General features: G+C 35.1%; 3 protein-coding genes across 17 annotated transcripts in view; 2 read left to right on the top strand and 1 right to left on the bottom strand.

Annotated features, from left to right (window-relative positions):
- The window catches only part of LOC133518806 (mucin-2), a 167,387-nt gene extending 161,458 nt beyond the window's left edge, over positions 1-5,929 (top strand). For all 5 annotated transcript variants that reach the window (XM_061852513.1, XM_061852514.1, XM_061852512.1 and 2 more), the window contains 5 exons: positions 488-713; positions 963-1,255; positions 1,816-1,960; positions 3,050-3,248; positions 3,992-5,929. In XM_061852513.1, coding sequence (XP_061708497.1) covers positions 488-713; positions 963-1,255; positions 1,816-1,960; positions 3,050-3,248; positions 3,992-4,150 — 1,022 coding nt within the window. In that variant the 3' untranslated portion in view covers positions 4,151-5,929. The remainder of the gene's footprint in view (positions 1-487; positions 714-962; positions 1,256-1,815; positions 1,961-3,049; positions 3,249-3,991) is intronic.
- Positions 5,930-6,061: 132 nt separating this feature from the next.
- On the top strand, positions 6,062-16,537 carry LOC133518807 (ionotropic receptor 21a). Its single transcript, XM_061852517.1, has 9 exons — positions 6,062-6,986; positions 7,278-7,474; positions 7,773-7,904; positions 10,181-10,342; positions 11,877-12,118; positions 13,137-13,277; positions 13,791-13,992; positions 14,713-14,911; positions 15,506-16,537. Exons 1-9 carry the CDS (start codon positions 6,255-6,257, stop codon positions 16,061-16,063), a joined length of 2,565 nt encoding a protein of 854 aa, XP_061708501.1. The 5' UTR covers positions 6,062-6,254; the 3' UTR covers positions 16,064-16,537.
- LOC133518809 (myocyte-specific enhancer factor 2) overlaps positions 16,238-20,517 on the bottom strand; it is a 67,313-nt gene continuing 63,033 nt past the window's right edge. For 7 of the 11 annotated variants that reach the window (XM_061852520.1, XM_061852521.1, XM_061852523.1 and 4 more), the window contains one exon: positions 16,238-20,426. In XM_061852520.1, the coding sequence (XP_061708504.1) occupies positions 20,296-20,426 (131 nt within the window). In that variant the 3' untranslated portion in view covers positions 16,238-20,295. The remainder of the gene's footprint in view (positions 20,427-20,517) is intronic. The other 4 variants (XM_061852526.1, XM_061852528.1, XM_061852529.1 and 1 more) reach the window with 1 other exon arrangement.

Here is a 20,517-nt window from a genome sequence, read left to right as displayed (position 1 = left end):
ATGGTATTGATTACGTTCGACGATGCAGTAAATGATCTCAATAAAATGTACTACGAAGAACTCTTCCAAAATGGAAGAGTCAACCCTAACGGCTGCCCTATATCTGCCACATTCTACGTGTCCCATGAATGGACTGATTATAGTCAAGTTCAGAATCTTTATGCAGATGGTCACGAATTTGCCTCCCATACGATATCGTAAGTCTACCTGAAAAATAGCAGTAGTGGATCTATCCAATGTTTTCTATTGGGCTATACCACTAACAACACAATGTATTCAACTATTCATGACCATCTATATATCAATTTTTATTATAGTATGTAAAACTCAACAGTATTTTAACAATTTATTAACATGAGTTTTCTTCTCTTTCCTTCTTATTCTGACCATCCTTACCATACCTTGTCTCGTATTCTTCCTCTTCCTGGCACTACTCACACATCCAATCACCACACGCACGATCACTACCAACATCCCGAAACAACAGGCGACCTAGAGGTGGAGACGGTGCCCCAGATTGTTCTTCTGACATTCGATGACTCCGTGAACGATCTCAACAAGGTTCTTTATCAAGACCTCTTCGAAAAGGGTCGCGTGAACCCCAACGGTTGTCCAATCTCAGCCACATTTTATGTGTCCCACGAGTGGACCGATTACAGCCAAGTACAAAATCTTTATGCTGCTGGACATGAGATGGCTTCTCACACAATTTCGTAAGTCTTTGGAGAATACTGCACATAAACAGGATTCAGCGCACTTCATCAAACAAACAGATTTTACTTTATACAAACTTCTTTTCTCTCTTTCAATATTCTTTTATAACTTGGAATTATAATCTATTATACTCTCAAACTTTAAATTCTCGAAATTCATTTAGTATTAACTTTAACTTAATTTATTTTTATAAGGTTTCTAGTCCATGAAGAAAAACGGTAACTTATATAACATGTTACACCTTTCAGTCATAGTTTTGGAGAGCAATTCTCCCAAAAGAAATGGAACAGAGAAGTGGGTGGACAGAGAGAGATTTTAGCAGCGTACGGTGGTGTGAAACTAGAGGATGTTCGAGGAATGAGAGCTCCGTTCCTCTCAGTGGGAGGAAACAAGATGTTCAAAATGTTGTACGATTCTAACTTCACATACGATTCTTCGTTGCCCGTCTATGAAAACAGACCACCTAGCTGGCCTTATACTCTTGACTACAAACTGTTCCACGACTGTATGATTCCGCCTTGCCCTACAAAATCATATCCAGGTGAGATTATTTGCTTTTCACTGAAACATGTTAGTATTTAACGAACATCAACAACAACATTGCGCCAAAAATTTTAAAAACTTCCCGCCTTTTTCTACTGAAAGAAATGGTTTGCTAAACTATATGTAGGTTTTAAGTTGTCTTAAATTTACAAACCATTATTTGATCACTTGTTGGTAATTACTTGGTATCCAGTAATGTATTCAGAGCTGGAATTTGGCATAGGTACATAATATGAGAGTCTTGTGACAATGCAATATTATGATACTATTAACTGTTTATATGTAAAACTTGGAAAGATCTTTAAAAGATCTATAACTAAACGACATGTCAAAATTGACGTTTATTTCTATTCCGCTGTGATCCCAATAAGATCTATCTACGATATTTCTAACGTAAAAGTGGCATTGGTTGCCCGAATCGAGCTACTTTTGTTAATTATACGACATACAAACGATATCTAAATGAGAACTTATCTAAACCAGAACTTATCGTTATCGTAACTCATTCTTCGAATCGGGCCGTAAGTTATTAAATTAATATTTTATTTTACTTTATAGGAGTTTGGGAAGTACCTATGGTGATGTGGCAAGATTTGAATGGTGGCCGTTGCTCCATGGGTGACGCCTGTGCTAATCCTCCTGAAGCTGAAGGAGTCTACAAGATGCTATTGAAGAACTTTGACCGACACTACACTACAAACAGGTAAGTCAATACCAAAAGTATCATGACCATAATGATAAAAACTTCGCTAAAGCTACCCTAAAAATAGTAAAACAATTATGTTGAATATGTGCAGAAATCTATCATTCATAAAATGATATCGAACCACTGATTCATAAAATGATATCGAACCAAAGAGTCACATTTAATTTAACAGATATTAACTTTAAATCTTATGCCAGACCAAAAATTACTTAGTCTCATAACTCTTTGCCTATACACGGTATAACGAGGAACCCGAAAGATTTTAACCACGCATTTCTGAGGTCAAAAGAAGGAAAAAATGTTATATGAGGTTCATTCCGCCAAAAGCTTTTATTTTTTACTTTTTATGTGTTTGTACATATTAATCAAATGTTACTTATATTACATGTCACTTAAGATGAATTAAAAAAAATTTTTTTTCGTAAAACTTTGAATGTTCCAAAGGGTTATTGGTACTTTTTTTTACATCTATCAATGACGATATTAAATTTAGACTACGTCCACTAGTAGCAACATCGCCATTAAAAAAAGAGTTTAGCACTAAGTAACAATAATAATGTTTTGTTCTCAATTAGCATTAAGTCTGAAACTAGGTAAATTCCAAAAAAGTCTTTCTGATCAGGAATACACTATGAAAATAATTCGAATTCCTTGTGAAACACCGTGTATATATTTATTTATTTAACCTTTATTGCACAAAACAAAAAAAAAGTAAAAATGGCGGACTTAATGCCTTAAGGCATTCTCTACCAGACAACCATTGGGCCAAACAGAAACTTACTTTTGGTGCGGAAAAGAAAATTAGTACAGAGAGATAAAAGTCACTATCTAAACACTACTATTATAAATAAACATGCATAAATACATAGTATTATAATAAATACAAACATATACCATATATACATACATACACATATATATTTATATATTTGAAATATTGTACCCATTTAAAACCGTCATATGGTCTTACAATGTTGGTGTACATCCAACACACCATATATAAATCTATATACCAAAAAATATATACCATAATCAAGAAAGTGTGACTGTGTGACCTTAGTAAATAATTTAAATTTAAAATTTCAGGGCACCCTTCGGTCTCTTCTACCATGCAGCGTGGTTCACGCAGCCCCACCACAAGGAGGGCTTCATCATGTTCCTGGACTTCATCAACCGCATGCAGGATGTGTGGATCGTCACAAACTGGCAAGCGCTGCAGTGGGTGCGAGACCCCACGCCCATCAACAGGCTCAACAACTTCCAGCCTTTCCAATGCAACTACCAAGTAAGTATAGTTTTTTTATTCCATGGTACATTTTTTAATTAAAAATGTTTTATTTTTCTTAATTTCTTTCAGGTTTTAACTTTCATTTTTAGTTAACATTTTAAAACAAAATACTCTAACCCTTATATGATATTTTAGTTGTCTAAAGAAGGTTGAGCAGCTGAGACAATTAGGTACACATAACGTAGGTAGGTTAAAACAATTTTCATTAAATAAATAAGCCTTTTATTATTTTTCATTTTTTACATGCAGTTGCATTAAAAAGATATTTTATATTTTATTTTAAATTAACAATTTAATCTATGTCGAAAATTCAAATTATTTTTACTAATTTAAGTATATTTTTATTTGTAATGAGCCTAATGAGAACCCCTCTGTAGGGAAAAGGCCTCCTCCAATTTTACCCATTGTTTCCTATCCTTTGCCATTGCTTGCCATCGTTTTCCCGCTATGTCCTTAATATCATCGACCCACCTTTTTAATGATTTTCCCCGTTTTCTTTTCCCTTTGGGCTCTTTCCATGCAACAATTTTCAATACTCCAGCCTAATGCTTAAAACAAGGAAATAATCACCATTCACTAATAAACTATGGGACCGTGAAACCAATTTGAACTTTCATTTTGACATCAAAACCATGCATTTTCGTACCATTCACACGTGTGTCTCGCTCGCGCCATGTGTTACAGCTTATACTTATTGTATTGAAGTGACAATGATTCATAAATTTTCTCTTTTTTTCCAGGACCGTCCCAAGAAGTGCAACAACCCTAAAGTGTGCAATCTTTGGCATAAATCCGGCGTGCGATACATGAGGACGTGTCAGCCCTGTCCCGAGATCTACCCCTGGACAGGCAAGACCGGCATCAAATCCTCTCGTATCGACAACGATATTGAGGAATAAACAAAAAATTACTCTAGAATCGGTCACGCGGTCGAAACTACCTATGACGTTCCGCAGGATTATGAGGATCAACAAATCTTAGATGATAATGAATGACATCAACGTTAAATCGAAGGTTACGGATATGTCAATTAAAACCTCATATAACAGCGGCAATATCTAACTTGATCCAAAAGGATAAAACCAGTCAGATTATTAAGCGCTTCTGAAGCAATACTATTGTATGTTTAAATTGTATAGCGGTACGAATCAAACTTGGTATCTTTAATGCAGTGAAAATTGTTTTGTCACCAATAGAGTGCCATTTAGATTTCGATGGTCACAAAGCAAATGTTAATGTTAGGTAAGCTTCTACCGCGTGCCGCAATGTGATTCGATTGCATTAGTTCAATTTTGTTTATCCTTCATAATAACAACCATCGTTGTATTGGGAACTGTGATATTAAGTGTTTTCAATCATTTGAAGTGAAGTTATCAACGATTTTATCATAATTATTGTCACACTTATTTTATATTGTAACAATTTTAGTGCAATGATAATTGCAATATTATTTTCCTATTTTGTGTTCGTATGTACTAGATAATAATACTGAATACTCTGAATGACTAGAAGAGGCCTAGATTATATTGTACCTTAATTTAAATTAGAAAGAGTGATAATCAATGTTTAGTTTTCAGTATTTGAACGTCATCTTGATACAGATTACCATTTTCATTTTTTATATGAGAGCCATATTAAAATTTAGAAAATATTTTTTTCTAATCTTGCCAGCTTTGTGGTTGACACTGCCTTTTAATATAAATTGTAAATATAGAGTTAGTTTAGTCGGTACTAAGCGTTCTACCACTACAAAAGATATCACAAATGTTACTGACGTCTATACATATGTTTCAATGTTTAAATTAAATAAAATAACAGATTAAACAACAAACTTTGAACTAACGATACACATCTTATAGAAAATTTCCGGTGTTAGATAGATGTCTGACTACATCGCAGTAGAGTGATGAAGCACATGTCTATTCGACTGCTACTTAAGAACGCTATTGTTTAGGTTTAAGTTCATATGAGTTTCTAATAGGGGTCAAAATTTTTGATTGAAATCATAATTTCCTGAAAAAAAAAACAATATGCGTTTCGCTTTGATTTATTAATGTTTATGTTATGCTCTATATAAATCAAATTGATGCCAATAAAATAATGATATTAATGATGTGGCAATATTTATAAATAGCTTGCATGCATTGCTACGTAATAATATTTAAGATAAAGTTTGTGTTCCAATTTTTGCAGACATCAGTATATTATTTGAAAATATATACCTATTGGGTAAATAATGAGGCAGAATAGAACAAACGCCTTTTTTCGATAATCGAAGCTATTTCTTTAAAGTTGCATTAAGTAAAATGGAGTTAGTAGAGTAGCTTTGTCGTTTGAGTCTCATATTCATTCCGCTGTAGACTAAAGTAAATAAGAAGCGCTTGCTACGAATCTATTTAAATCTAGATAGGTACCTATTAAGTATTTAAGTCCTAATTTTGTAAATATAGATTTAGTATTTAAAATTGGTAGTTTCACTTTGAAATGTATTGTAAGAATTTTGTATTTTCGGCTATACAGAGAGTTTTGGACAGGATTTTAAGCACTGAGGTCATTTATGGTGCAATTTGAGCTGGGGTAGTTTTTTATTTTATTTTGATGAGTTTACATAAAGGTTAGCTGTGTGCCTGAGCTATTAAATTGCGACCAGTGCTGTTTAATAAACTGAAATAAATATATTGTGTATTTTTATTTTACCCATATGACCACAAGAACAGAATAGGTCCCGTTCAGCACTTTCATAAAGTTCCAATCGATATTATTGCGGCCTTGAGCGAAAAAAAGACTGTAAAGTCATGATACTCACAAAATATTAATTAGCTACTTTCTATCAAGTCACGGTCACAGACCGTGACTGCCAAGGCCCGAGGCATCAAAAATTCAATTTCAATCATAACACCTGCCTGATGACATTTTGTTGACCAAGGCCCATCACTAAACAAAGCCTTATAAAAAGCGCTTCATCGACACCCTATACTTTCAGAATCACCTGAACAAAGCACGATGAGGTTTTTGAGAACCGCGTTGTTTAATTATATTTTACTCCATTACGTCATAAGTCAAGAAATCGAATATTATCCTTCGCAAGCCTCTTCATTTGCAAGAAAGTTAGTTTCTGAATTTAATTCGGAACCTTATCAACATAAGCATGATCTCTTTAAAAGAGAAGCACAACGGAGAAAATTTAATAACAATGACGATACAGAGTTTACAAAAAATAAAACTCAAAAGAGAGCAGTGGACCCAGTATTTCATGGACATCCAAAGACCAGAGAAGAATTATGGAACGAACGCATTATCAACGAGAGTTTGGCCTTCGATCAAACCCCATCTTTGATAAGTCTTATACACAATATAACGTTAACTTATCTAAATGATTGTATCCCTATAATTCTCTATGATAGTGAAGTAAAGTCAAAGGAAAGCTATTTGTTTCTGAACTTGCTTAAAGATTTCCCGATAGCATATGTCCATGGGTACATTAATGAGAACAATGAATTAGCAGAACCTAAACTTGTACGTGCTACAAGAGAGTGTATCCATTTTATTGCGTTCTTGTCTGACGTGACGAAGAGTGCCAAGATACTGGGGAAGCAGGCAGAAAGTAAAGTGGTTATAATTGCCAGGTTTTCGCAATGGGCCGTGCAGGAGTTTCTAGCTGGACCACAATCTAGGATGTTTATCAATTTAATTGTCATTGGGCAGAGTTTTAAGGATGGTGATGATGATACACTAGTAAGTACGGACATATTTATTTCATCTTAAAATTGTTGGGGTAAGGTCTATCTTTTATTCTTAAAGCTTTAAATAGTAGGCGATTATTAGGTCTGTAACCAATCTAATTATGTAGGTACTAGAAAAATAGGTATCCAAAAGTAATCTAATCCTACTTAAATAGTGAACAGCTAAATTAATGAACTCTAAACATAGGAGACATTTGCGTAAAAGTATTCCATAGCAAAAAAAACCTATTTAATAAATTGAAAAGGAATAATGCTTTTGTTAAGTTTACCTTTACTTATCCAGGAAGCGCCTTACATTTTATACACCCACAAGTTGTACACCGACGGTCTTGGAGCCAGTCAACCCGTAGTGTTGACCTCGTGGTCCCATGGCAAGTTCTCCAGACAGGTCAATCTGTTCCCCCGCAAGATGACAGAGGGCTATGCGGGACACCGATTTGTGGTAGCTGCTGCTAACCAACCACCTTATATCTTTCGAACGTAAGATCATTATTATCTAAATGTATACGCGTAAATAATTGCGTTGCTTACTTAATAACAAAAATACTAAGGGTAGTAAAATAATTTATCTTGCTGATATTAACTGATATGAAGCAAATGAACTCAAAGTGAAGTGACAACTAAAAGTTTTTTTAGTTTTTTATAGGGACCTACTAAAACAAGGTTTTATACTCGGATAGTTTTAGTAAAAAATATCGCTTATACTACTAGTTCATCTATAAATGTTCTAGATCCGACAAATCCCTAATGAATTAAGTATGTCTGTTTTATTATACAGTATAAAAACGGATGCCGACGGAGGCAATCCAAGAGTCGTGTGGGATGGAATTGAAGTAAGGCTCCTCACACTGTTGTCTCAAATGAATAACTTTTCCATAGAAATAAAGGAACCTCGAGAACCACATTTGGGGTATGAATACAGCATTTAAATTTTCAGTTCATCGTTTGTCGTTTTACATTCATTAATTCATCCATCGGCTTCATTACTTTTCTTCCACTTACGTGAGGTTGATGCAGCTTGGTTATCCCGTGAAACCGTCCAGAGGGCCTACCGCCAATATCGAATATCGTTATCTGCCTCTCTATCCACTTGCGTATTCGAGCGACAGAAAGGAACATAACTTTTCTCAATCTTAGCTGTAGGCCCTCAGTTTTTCCCTAGTACGAGTATAATGTATACATATACAATTAAGTAATGCATATAAATATAACTCGTGAAAAGGACAATTGGCTATTAACTTTTGGTTTGATTACTATTTAAGGCTTTCACAATCCCAATTTTGTCTTGCTAAGTACTGCCTCGAGGTATGGATAGCATTAATAGCCCAACCTACATTATTATGTGCATTTTAGTTTTTTTTTTAACTTGTACATTAAAGGCGGCTTAAGGTACAGTGGGTTCAGCCAGCAGATTTTTTGAAAAATCGTCGCGCTTTTTTAGCTAATTATACGGTTGTAAAAAATATGAATAGCAATCTGTCAACTTTCGCTTGATAGAAAAAATCACGAACATGGATAGATCTACAACGCACAATTAAAAATTTGTTACTATTTTTGCACAAAAGCTATTAAAATGAAAATTGCTTTTAAAATGCGTAATGATATTTATAATCGAACCAAATGATTATTTTTTTGTTAAAATAACTACAAATAAAAATTCAATAACAATGATATACGCGATCCCAGGCACGAGCGACCGGCCGCTCAGTGCTCAGCGAGCAGCGTTCGGAGAAAGAACTACCGGCCTAGCCAAGGTGACAATCGCTATCGCTTCGACATCGAATCGCTTTGTGTCTCTCTATCCGTCTTCCATATTAGTGTGACAGTGACAGTTGCTTTTCGATCGCTACGGAGCGTAAGCGAATTGCACGTTGGCTACGCGGCCTGAACTCACTGCACCTCAAGAGCAAAGGGGACAGCATCTTCTCCATACAAACGTAGGACCCATTTTCCTCTCTGGATATTCACATAATGGAAAATGTTTTTACATAATTTGATTATATTAACAAGAGCTTTGCCCCTACGTTTGACTTTTTCCGTTTTTAGGGTTCCGTAGCCAAATGGCAAAAAACGGAACCCTTATAGATTCGTCATGTCCGTCTGTCTGTCCGATTCTGTCACAGCCACTTTTTCCGAAACTATAAAAGCTATACTGTTCAAACTTGGTAAGTAGATGTATTCTATGAACCGCATTATGATGTTTACACAAAAATAGAAAAAAAACAATAAATTTTGGGGGTTCCCCATACTTAGAACTGAAACTCAAAAAATCTTTTTTCATCAAACCCATACGTGTGGGGTATCTATGGATAGGTCTTTAAAAATGATATTGAGGTTTCTAATATCATTTTTTTCTAAACTGAATAGTTTGCGCGAGAGACACTTCCAAAGTGAAAAAAAGTGTCCCCCCCCCCCCCCTGTAACTTCTAAAATAACGGAATGAAAAATAAAAAAAAAATATATGATATACATTACCATGCAAACTTCCAACGAAAATTGGTTTGAACCAGATCTAGTAAGTAGTTTTTTCAATACGTCATAAATGGTACGGAACCCTTCATGGGCGAGTCCGACTCGCACTTGGCCGCTTTTTTTATTTGACTTTTTCAGTATGCCACATACTGAAAAAGTCAAACAAAAAACAGGTGGCATAATAACAGCGTCCGTTGCTGGAAGTCTTTTTTTAGGGTTCCGTAGTCAACTAGGAACCCTTATTTTCCTTTTCAATTAGATTGTAAGCTAATACAATATACAATAATTTGTGTACCTATGTTTAAACTTTTTGAATAAACGTCTTTATTCTTATTATTATAAACATTAGGAGCGGAAAACAGTTTTCATACAAATTTTAAAATGCTCCTGATTCTTATAAAAATTAAAAATTCGAAAAAAATCAAACGTATAGATGCCTATGCAGCTACATATGCTGTGGTCAATATACAACTAAATGTGACAAAATATTTTCAACAATATTAATATACAGAGAGGAAAATGAGGACTATGCTTGTATGAAAAGGTGATTTCGCGCGGGTCCTCCACTTTTCCCTTATGTAAGTCATGCTTTGACATGGACCAGTTATGTGACGGTTCAATCGGCCTTGGCCGGCCGGTGAAAACGCACCTTATATATCTAGTTAGTATACCATACTGTGTCACAAATTATATGCAAATACCTCATATTTTTAGATCTGGTGAGTCAGTGCTGAAAGAAATCACAGGTGGCAGAGCTGACATAGGGGTTGCTGGTATTTATTTGACAAGTGACCGAATCAGAGATACAGACATGAGCTTTTCTCATTCAACCGATTGCGCCGTCTTTGTCACTCTCATGTCTACAGCGCTACCGAGGTAAAACGTTCAAGGCGGGAACAGTGGTTCAACGTGAACAGTGGCTCAGTCGGCCAAATATCGCTATACACTATAGCACCCTTAGGTTTTAGAAATTTTCAAATGGATTTACATTGCTGGTCCATTTGAATTTGTTCGACTACGAAATGTTTCTAGGGAACTAACTGTTTCGTTAGTAGGGAAACAAATAGCCTCTCTCATGTTGGAATTAGGTTGAGTGAGCCCCTGTACCCGGCTATTTTTTCCGAGATACTGTTCCCTCCTTGACCCTAAATCAAAAACTTAACTTATTCATGATGTTTACATTTTTTTTATTTGTATATGATTGTCTAGAAATGGACATTTTCAAGACTTGTGTAAGGTCAAGTGGATAAAGAGAAATCCTTGTAGGCAATCCTCAGAGTCGAACCACGCCAAGTTGCCATGCCAAGTGGTACTCAAAGTAGGAAGCTTATAGAGATATGGCAATTTATGAGGTGCAGTCAAATTGTAAAATGCCGATTCTTACTGCCGAGTTTAAGGAAAGTTAGTGTCGCCAGAGTCTACTGTTTCTCTGGGACTCTGGTCGCATAACAACTTTTGTCATATTTTTAACTATCATATCATAACACTTTAACTTTATGCATAAAATTGTAAGTCATAAAAATCTTTAGTCAGAATTATTCCTGAGCATAACTTGGTTTTTGTCATACATGTGTTTTGTCATAATTTTTATAGTCATAAATTTAATTCGCATAAAATTGTCGGTTAGATTCGTTAGGTATGCACAAAAAATATATGACAACTTCTTTGTATGTATGTCATCAAATATTATGGCTAAAATGAATGACACAATATAATTTGACTTTTCATTTGTATGCGCAATGATGATTATGACACAAGTTGTTATGCGAATCAAAGATATGACTTACTTAAACTTGTATGCAACCCAATAAAGACCCTTTTCTATTGCCCCGAGTAAAATAAACTATGTTTCTTTTACCCTACTTGACGTCCATTGAAATAACTTGAACATAGTTTTGTATAACTCTAGATAGATTACTTTCATGTAAATTAACATAGGATCTTGGTAAGTTTTGACTGTTTTGGTTTTGATTTCTTCTAAACAAGAAAAACCTACAACGTAGTTTTTGTTTAAAGTATTTTCATTACAAGTTTTTTGGAGAAATCGCGAAACGTCTGGTAGACGTAACTGGTGACCGAAGAGCTGGCGGCTGCCTCGCACAACGTCAGTATTGCGATACGAGGAAATGCCGCCAGCATCCTTGGTACAATGCCTCAAGGGCCTATTTTAGATATAAGCTAGTTATAGCAATCATCTGTATATATCCATTATGTATATTGTTATTATAAATATTGTTTTATTAATTGACTAAAATCTAAAATATCGTATATTGTAAACGTTTTTATAGACACTGACAGATGGTAGAATTTTGTGACTTTATATAAAATTTACCCCAAAGCATTGTTCTCTGTCGTTTTGGGAAAAGTGCCTATTAAGATCTTGTATTACATCACATTCTATTTTTTACAGATATCGAGCCATTTTAGGTCCTTTTCACTGGACTGTCTGGCTGGCACTTACATTAACGTATCTCTTTGGCATCTTCCCTTTAGCGTTCTCAGACAAACATACTTTAAAACATTTACTACACAACAGCGGTGAAATTGAGAATATGTTTTGGTATGTTTTTGGGACATTCACCAACTGTTTCACTTTTGTTGGGAAGAACTCTTGGAGTAAAACTACGAAGATAACAACAAGGCTATTGATCGGTAAGAAGTGTAAGAACATAAGAAAGAAAGGTAGTGAGGAAGTTAGTGCCAAACTGGATACTTACCAGAATTTAATTGTTTTTTTTAGGTTACAAATACAATTTATAACTTCGACGTTAAGCTATGAAACAGATTCTGAGTGTGCGTGTGACTCGCGTGAAATAAAAAATAGAAACGCGTAGTAATGGTTGCAAATATATACTCAAAATTATTATAGCTCTTCCACATTCTTCCTTTTATTATATTATTCTTCATCTCTTACCCGTTTCGTCTCTAGTCAACCCTTTCAATGCCAAGGACCCTTACGGGGGTTGTAAGTTGTGGAGGACTTATGCAATAGATACCAAAAGTTATTCCCTTCGGCCGCGTACGCAACCAGAGCTTCGTAACCAGATGCGATCGAAAACGATTTCTGCCTTGTACGAAACCGGTTGCGATCAAAAACTAATTTCGTCTTACCCGTAACCAGTTACGATCGAACACTTCTCGTTCTTATACGAAACCAATGTCTGGGCCATCTAGCTATAGGTTTCTTTTTCAAATATTTTGTCATGATACTCATGATAATTTCTTATCCTGAATGTCAGTGCTCCATGTCTCTTAAGCCAGTGTCTTTTAAGAACAATGTTACATTGTATTTGCCAACAAAGTATTTGAATATTATCAACTGGTACATTTTTGTGTTCTGATTTTTGACTGATGATATAACGTGTACAGTACTTATACTGTATAACAAGGTGTATAAATATAATCTTAGCTGACTTTATCAACGGTCGAAAGGTTTCGTACAACAAAGAAAAGTTTTCGATCGTAACTGATAACTAGTAAGACGGAATTAGTTTTTGATCGCAACCGGTTTCGTACAAAGCAGAAATAGTTTTCGATCGCATCTGGTTACGAAGCTCTGGTTGCGTACGCGGCCGAAGGGAAGTTATTGTTGGCGCCTGTTTCTTTTTAATTGCTTATTTAATTTTTGTTAACGAATGAACAACGTTTACAAGTTACTAATCAATTTCAGGTTGGTACTGGTTGTTCACAATAATCATCACAAGTTGCTACACCGGTTCCATTATAGCCTTCGTCACCTTGCCCGTGTTTCCGGAAACGATAGATAGCATTCAACAATTATTGGATGGATTTTATCGAGTTGGAACTTTAGGTAGATTTTCATAATATCAGTTGTAGGTATCACTGCTGGTCATTGGCTACAAGGATCTCTATGACGACCGGCCATGCGCTCTACTAACGGTTCCTTGTGTGGCCAGATCGTTGGTCCACCTTGTTTTTGGCTTTCAGCAGTCGCCGGTTCTATGAACGATATATTCCGCCCGCCAGTCTAGTGTAACTAAGCTCCCAAAATTTTATTTTTATTTTATTATTATAAAAGCTTTCCGGTAAAGGAAGACTTCGCGAGAAAACAAGACAATAAATTCAAAGTGAAGTTACGCTCTCGTTTTGAAACGGCATGCTGCAATAAAATGAAAAATAGCATTCAAGAAACATATATCTATAGAATACAACACTTAAAATTACAATACAAGGAAAATAAAACGAAATAATAACTTTATTTACTTAAATGTCAGGTTATAACTAAAAGGTACACCTGAAAATAAAAAAAAAAGCTCCGTACAATTAAGGATCCTTCATATATTGTTTTAATTTGTCATTTAAGATCGCGGCGGTTGGGAAAAATGGTTCCTCAATTCCTCGGACCCTAAAACAAATAAACTGCTCAAAAAATTGCAACTAGTAGGAGACGTGCCTTCTGGAATCAGGAATACAACAAAAACATTCTTCTTGCTGCCTTTTGCCTTTTTAGGATCTAGGGCAGAACTGGAATACATCATTCAGTCAAATTTTACTGAAACTAAAAAGTAAGTTGAGATAGATTGAGACAGGTACATTTAGGTACATCATGTACACAATATATATACTTCTCTAATAAGTGCGACTATATACCTAGTCAGGATTTTTTAAACTAAGGTAGGAGATTTCATGTCATAAGTTGAAACATTTACACTTCATTAAATTCCTTTGTGTTATGAAAAGTCTTGTATAACAATAGGTCTTTTTTTCACTTGAGTTTCTTTAACAACAATGATTATCATTATCACATATCATTATAGATTTTGTATAAGTAGGTATGGATCATGCAAATGCACTATCAAATAAGTTTGATCTAATCCAAAAGGTTAAGACTAGTTTTAACATCACAAGTTAAGTTTTCGGACCAAAATTGTAACTGTACGGCTACCAGCAGTTTGACACTGACATTTTCGCTAGTGTGTGCGTTACTTACTTTTTATGCATCGCATTATGTCTGAGGGAGAGACGTAGAAGGTAAGTTACGCAGATGTTAGCTAAATATGTCCGTTTAACACTACTAAGGCAGTCGTGTTAAGCTACTAAAATCTAGTGAGTTCTCACTGTCCTATGGTATGTCACGTGTTTGGATGTATTACTATCCAATATAACTCCTCAATGTAGCGGAAAAAAATGCAGGACTGTAAACAGGACCGTGACTAATTAGGTAGATACCTACTAGGTTTAAGAGCTTAAATTTTTACCTAAATCGCTGTGTCGATGGTTTTCAGAAGCAAGAAGGCCCAGCTTCACATTTCTAATGAATGTTTCGTACCATTTGGAGTATCCTTGACCTTTCCTAATAACTCTCTATACTCATCCAAGCTTAGCGGTGATATCGCAAGAATACTGCAGAGTGGTCTAATGGACAAGATTGAGAATGAGGTGAAGTGGGAAATGCAGCGCACGCCATCGGGGAAATTTTTATCTGTAAGTAAATTACAATCAACATAACACTTAGACCTCTTAGATAAATAATCACAATTTGGTATTTGATGAAAGTAGGTTCCTTCAACGGTTAAAATGTTACCTAATGCTAGTTATTTTGAAGGATGTCTTAATAATTTCGCACCAGAATATTAAACAACATTCTTTAATATATTTCTTCAGCCAGCAATGCCACTTTTAACAGTTGATAGATGGTATCAATACAAATCCATATATATTTGTTCATGAGTTATTTATTATGTATTTAAGAATGTATAAATATATATATATATTATATATATCGTTATCTAAGTACCCATAACACAGGCCTTATTGGGCTTACTGTGAGACTTTAGTCAATTTGTGTAATAATGTCCTATATTGTTTATTTATACAGATCAAATTCATAACCTATTCAGAATAAGCCTCTTAGCTACAGCCAAGTTCTTTAGCTACAAGGATTGATTTATTTTATAAAGAGTAGGTACTTGAACACGAAAAACAAAAATTACTTCCGCTGCATTTTCTCTATAATTAATATCTGAGGTAACGAATATCTATTTTCGTTTAATATAATTTTATTTGATTTTTCTGCAGGCAGGGTCAGGTACATTGAAGTTAGGGGCAATAACAGAAAAGGGACTAACTTTAGCAGACACCCAGGGCATGTTTCTCCTTCTGGCAGCTGGTTTCGTCCTCGCAGCTGCCGCATTAATCTCTGAATGGATGGGTGGCTGTTCCCGAAAATGTCGACCACAAAAGAAGGAAGATGAACCCTCCAGTGCTCACTCCAGAGAGCATCTGATACCGACACCAAAGTCTGACGTTGATTCAGAAATAAAAGTAATTTCGGATAGTGCTGAGAGCAGATTCCGTCTTAATCCGAGACCCGAAAGTGAAGATTCTAGAGATAGTTTGGAAGGAACTATTATAAATGTTACTAAAGAAAGTATTATAATCCACAACAATTATCATACTTCCAATTGGGATTCCAGAAGATCGAGCTCTGTTGACATTGATAAAGAAGTTCAAGAGATTTTTGAAAAAGACGAAAAGAGACGAAGAATTAATTCTGGAACAGTTCCATTGAAGGATAATCAAAGGGAGGCCACTGCTTCTAAGGGAGCTTTCGGTGATCATTTATCTGACCATTAGTTAGTAGGTTGTTATAATGTTCGGCTTAATTTGACCAAAACTAGAATAAAGGCCATACATAGAAGTAAATATGTGAGATTTTTATGTACTTATTTAATAGGTATAATTTATGGTCTATTCTTGTTTAGTCAAATTTGGCCTAAATCGGATTGCGATAATAAATTAAACAGTTAGTTGACATCCAACTCTTTATTATCCTTCAAACAGTCATCAAAATAATTTATAACAATTTTCTAACACTGTCGACAAACATTAATATCTCATTCTTCCACTGAGTTGTTTATCATCGTACGATTTATACAAAGGCAGAGGTGGCTGCCCCAACACAGAAATAAAGGCGCCGTAAGACCTAAATTAATGCAATATTTGGCCCGGCCTTATCTTAAAATAATTATACAACTATGACTTAAATCCCCGAGGGCAGTCTAGAAACTCAAGACCACCCTCCCATTATCAGTAAAAATATCGATAAAATACAACAGAGTTTGCATTATTTTGTAAATTCAAACGAAAGTATACCTAATACCTACCTAAGCATTTTGATACATATGTATTGCACAACTGATGTTAAGGAGGACTTAATGTGAAATCGACTGAGTATTTATTAAGGATATGTATTAAATTCCTATATCCTATCTGGGTTGTCACTAGCTGTGAAGCAATAGCAAAGACGTCGGAAACTTAAGGACCATTATATCTACTGCCGCGAAACCAGAACCTGATCTCGAATACGTACTTTATACTTATGACTACATTCTCTTTAAATGCAATGAACATCCTATATGTTAACTGAAAAGAAAGCTCTTTGCTATTGGCACACAGTTGATTATACAAGTAAAACATACATAAAAGTAGGTACAACTACAAAACAAACCAAGCAAACCATTTACAATAATGCGCATCAAGGTTGTGCGTTCAGAGGAATACTATAATATAATATTTAATTAACAATTAATCTTGCACGCATTTCCGATAGCAACCTCACAACCCGGAAATAATGCTCCCAATACCAGCTTCGATTGAAACATTACGTCGGTTACCTCGATGGCAGGGTGCGCCGTGCCAGGCAAACCTTACGATTTATGGTCTACCTTAAATAAACAAAGTAACTTCACTAATCCCTTTCCCATCGAGATAACCAAAATAATAATTTCTATTTGTGCAAATATAACCACTAAGTCAGCATCGGACTGTATTGCATACTTTTAATATACGTTATAATCATTATTGGACAATTTGTTCAGTGCATCAATGTATATGATAGGTATTTAGGTAACACCACAGTGTGTGACTTCTGTATATACTTGTGATATAACTATTTTTTCTGAATTGCTAGAATGCAACAAATATTTAAGTACTACAATAAAATTTGCAGTAACATGTATAAATCACACACTCGGTAATACAACAACACAAACGCCTTTACGTCAAGGGTTGGATAACAAAGACAGATACTTTTTATGAAAATTTAGCTTCACCATCAATTGATTGAGCAAATTTTAACCAACAAAGTACATCAACATCAGAGAAAGGAACGAATTAGGAACGAACGATCCAGAGTTCAATTCGATCAACACAATTTAGAATCTGACAGAAGAGGAGAGCAACAGTGTTCTTACCACGTCGACAACACTAACATTACACGAGGCGTACACGAATGTCCTTACCTACAGGTCAACATTCATTATGCTCCGGTATTAAAATATTACTTCGTTAAATACTAATCGTGTATATTATTTTACAATGCGAAAATACATTTCTTATGTGTTCAGACTTTAGAACATCAAAACTGATTACATCCCTGTACAAATTTAACAACTACACATTAACATTTTGTTATTGTGATTTGAAGGATTACTCTAAGGATCGTTAACATCAATGTTGTAGTGTGGGTCTTTACTTACAGTATTTTATACAGTTACAATCACAACGTCACTTTGTCTTCGATATCAGTTTGACTGTGTCAATAAGTTAGGTTAGCGATAGCCCAACAGCGACCGAGAGCTCTATGTACATCAGAGGTTACATACAATGAACATCGATCTTTACACTACAGTCATAAAATTCAACATTTTCTTAAAAGACTTACAATTACCAGGATGTGAAAAATATTGAAGCATAAATGCTATCGTATTATACAAATTTGGTACAAAATGGTAAAAATGTGGTACATTTAGGCACTGTGAGTAAGGCATCTACAGTGAGACGATTCGAGGGGGTAGGAGGAGGCGCAGGATCCTTGGACAGTTAGAGGCGAGGGGGGAGGCGTGGCGATGATTCTAGGCTAGGGGTCTATGGACGATTACAAAGATCAACGATTATTTCACCCACTCGACACATTTAGTAACATCTATCTACAATAGGGCGGACTGTGTAATAAAGTGCTGTACCAAAATATTTAGTTCAGTGAAACCAGTATCTTAATATTATCCATTAATTATAATTGTGTTCGCATCTATAACATCAAAGATCCGTTTATCCTTCTCCATTTGTTCATAGCTACTACTACAATTTGTTAAATTAAATTAAGTAGCATAAAAAAAACTTCAGATCACATTAACAAAATAAAACATGTACTAACAACAACCTTGCTGTTTCCTTTAGTCACTGACGATACCCAATAATACAATGTCAATATACATAACAAGTAGATAGTAAATATTTTAATTCCAGACAGAAGAGTAGGTATGAATTATGAATATAAAAACGAAATATTAGTTCGAACATATTTACGGCGAATTATTCAACATTTTGAAGTAGGTTGGTCTAAAAATCTATTGAAACCCGCTGAGTTTTGTATTCATAATTCTCATAACCAATATTGTTAATTCTTTTTGCGTGGAATCAAAACATCAACTACAGTATATTAATTATATTAAAATGGTTATGATAAGTTCATAAAATTGACTCGATAAAATTTTGGTCTGAAAATTAGAAACCCGCACAAAGAATAAAATCCTGATTAAATATGTTCAGAAAACTTGCCTGAGAAAAGTAAACACTTTTATGGTTCGAAAATAAAAGCTTTAAAAAATACGATGCGTATGTCACTAGAAGTGATACAAATCTGTGTTATATCCATATATTTACTGTGTTTGTTTAATTACAAGTGCTTAAAAGTGCGAGTGTATTCATAAGAAATTTTAAAGCTTTGTGTGGTACCTTTATATACTCGACTCTAGCTAACATTACCTACTTACGTAACATTCGTTCCTAACGGGACGTGTATACATATTATGTAAATATCATTATGTTTTCCATGTATAAATATCTCAATAGATAAAGTAGATTTACAATTTATTATCGTCTGTGATGACACTACGCTTACTTAATTTACAAGATTCAAAGTTCGGATGTCACACTATTATAATAATTTTAAAATGGCACAAAAAACTTTTTAAAACACTAACACAAAAAGTCAACAGTCGATTTAGTGTTCCACTCACTAGTACACTAATTGTCTTATCGCGCACTAAACTCCACGTACCGCTTTTAGTTCCTCCACTCTTCAATTACTTTCTGATTCCTATTAAAAAGTCACTGATTTTAAATTGACTAATTTTAAGCTAGACAGACAATGGCACGGATTGCACATTTAATGTTATTTATGTACAGGGGAATAGAATCTATCTATACGTACTTATATGTAACATTGATCGGTATAACATTGAAGGGTTGTAGCTATGCTTCAACACTTTGAACTGCGTTCGGAAACATGCGGTCAAGAAATTATGCAAATCTGAGACTTACACTTTAATTCTTTGGTCGATAAGTACAAAAAAAAATACGACATTCAGACCCACTGTTAATACGATAGGCAAGTCGCGATGTTTCTGAACGCTGTCCAAATCTTAACAATTATGTGTGTACTTGCTTCGTGCATTATGAATTACATTAACTATAAGGGTTGTGATTGAACATTTAATTATCTTTTACACATCGATTCCTATAGAAATCGTAACAATATGAAATCTCAACGATTTGAACTTGATAAAATTCGTTTGATATGAGATTTGTTCGTACCGCGTACAATGTGGACCGTGCCAAAATTGAAAAAAACTTTGATTTTTGCACCTTGTATCCAGACTTTTGGAAGGTTAGCACAATCAAGCACCATGAGCACGATCTACGGCACGGGACGGTCCGAAGCTCGTGGTGGCGGCGGGAGCGCCGGCGGCCTAGCAGTGCGGGTGTAAAGGCCTCGAGTACGACCCGAAGGCCTCGTAGGCGGGCTATGTGGCCCAGCCCTCGATCCGCGGCCGCTTGGTGTGGGGCTGCTCGTAGTCTAGCGGCACGTGCCGCATGTCCTGACCCGGCGAGCCCATGTTACTTGACGTTACTGAACCTGGAATGTACGAAAGACCTGTTGAATTAAACGTCATGGTTAGTTATTTGGCATTAGTTTAAATATATGTTAAAATAATATAATGTTATAACATTGGTATTAAGCAAAT

This window comes from Cydia pomonella, chromosome 6, assembly GCF_033807575.1.
Source record: "Cydia pomonella isolate Wapato2018A chromosome 6, ilCydPomo1, whole genome shotgun sequence".
Taxonomy (NCBI): Eukaryota; Metazoa; Arthropoda; class Insecta; order Lepidoptera; family Tortricidae; genus Cydia; species Cydia pomonella.
Note: the sequence above shows the minus strand (reverse complement) of the source record. Positions and strands in the feature narration are given on the sequence as shown.

Bases quoted from the DNA above. Each gene is read 5' to 3' on its own strand.
- LOC133518807 (XM_061852517.1), top strand. From the start codon at position 6,255: ATGAGGTTTTTGAGAACCGCGTTGTTTAATTATATTTTACTCCATTAC. The intron at 7,905-10,180 runs GTATGAATACAG...TCATATTTTTAG, and splicing joins CCTCGAGAACCACATTTGGG to ATCTGGTGAGTCAGTGCTGA. The intron at 13,278-13,790 runs GTAGATTTTCAT...TTGTCATTTAAG, and splicing joins TTATCGAGTTGGAACTTTAG to ATCGCGGCGGTTGGGAAAAA.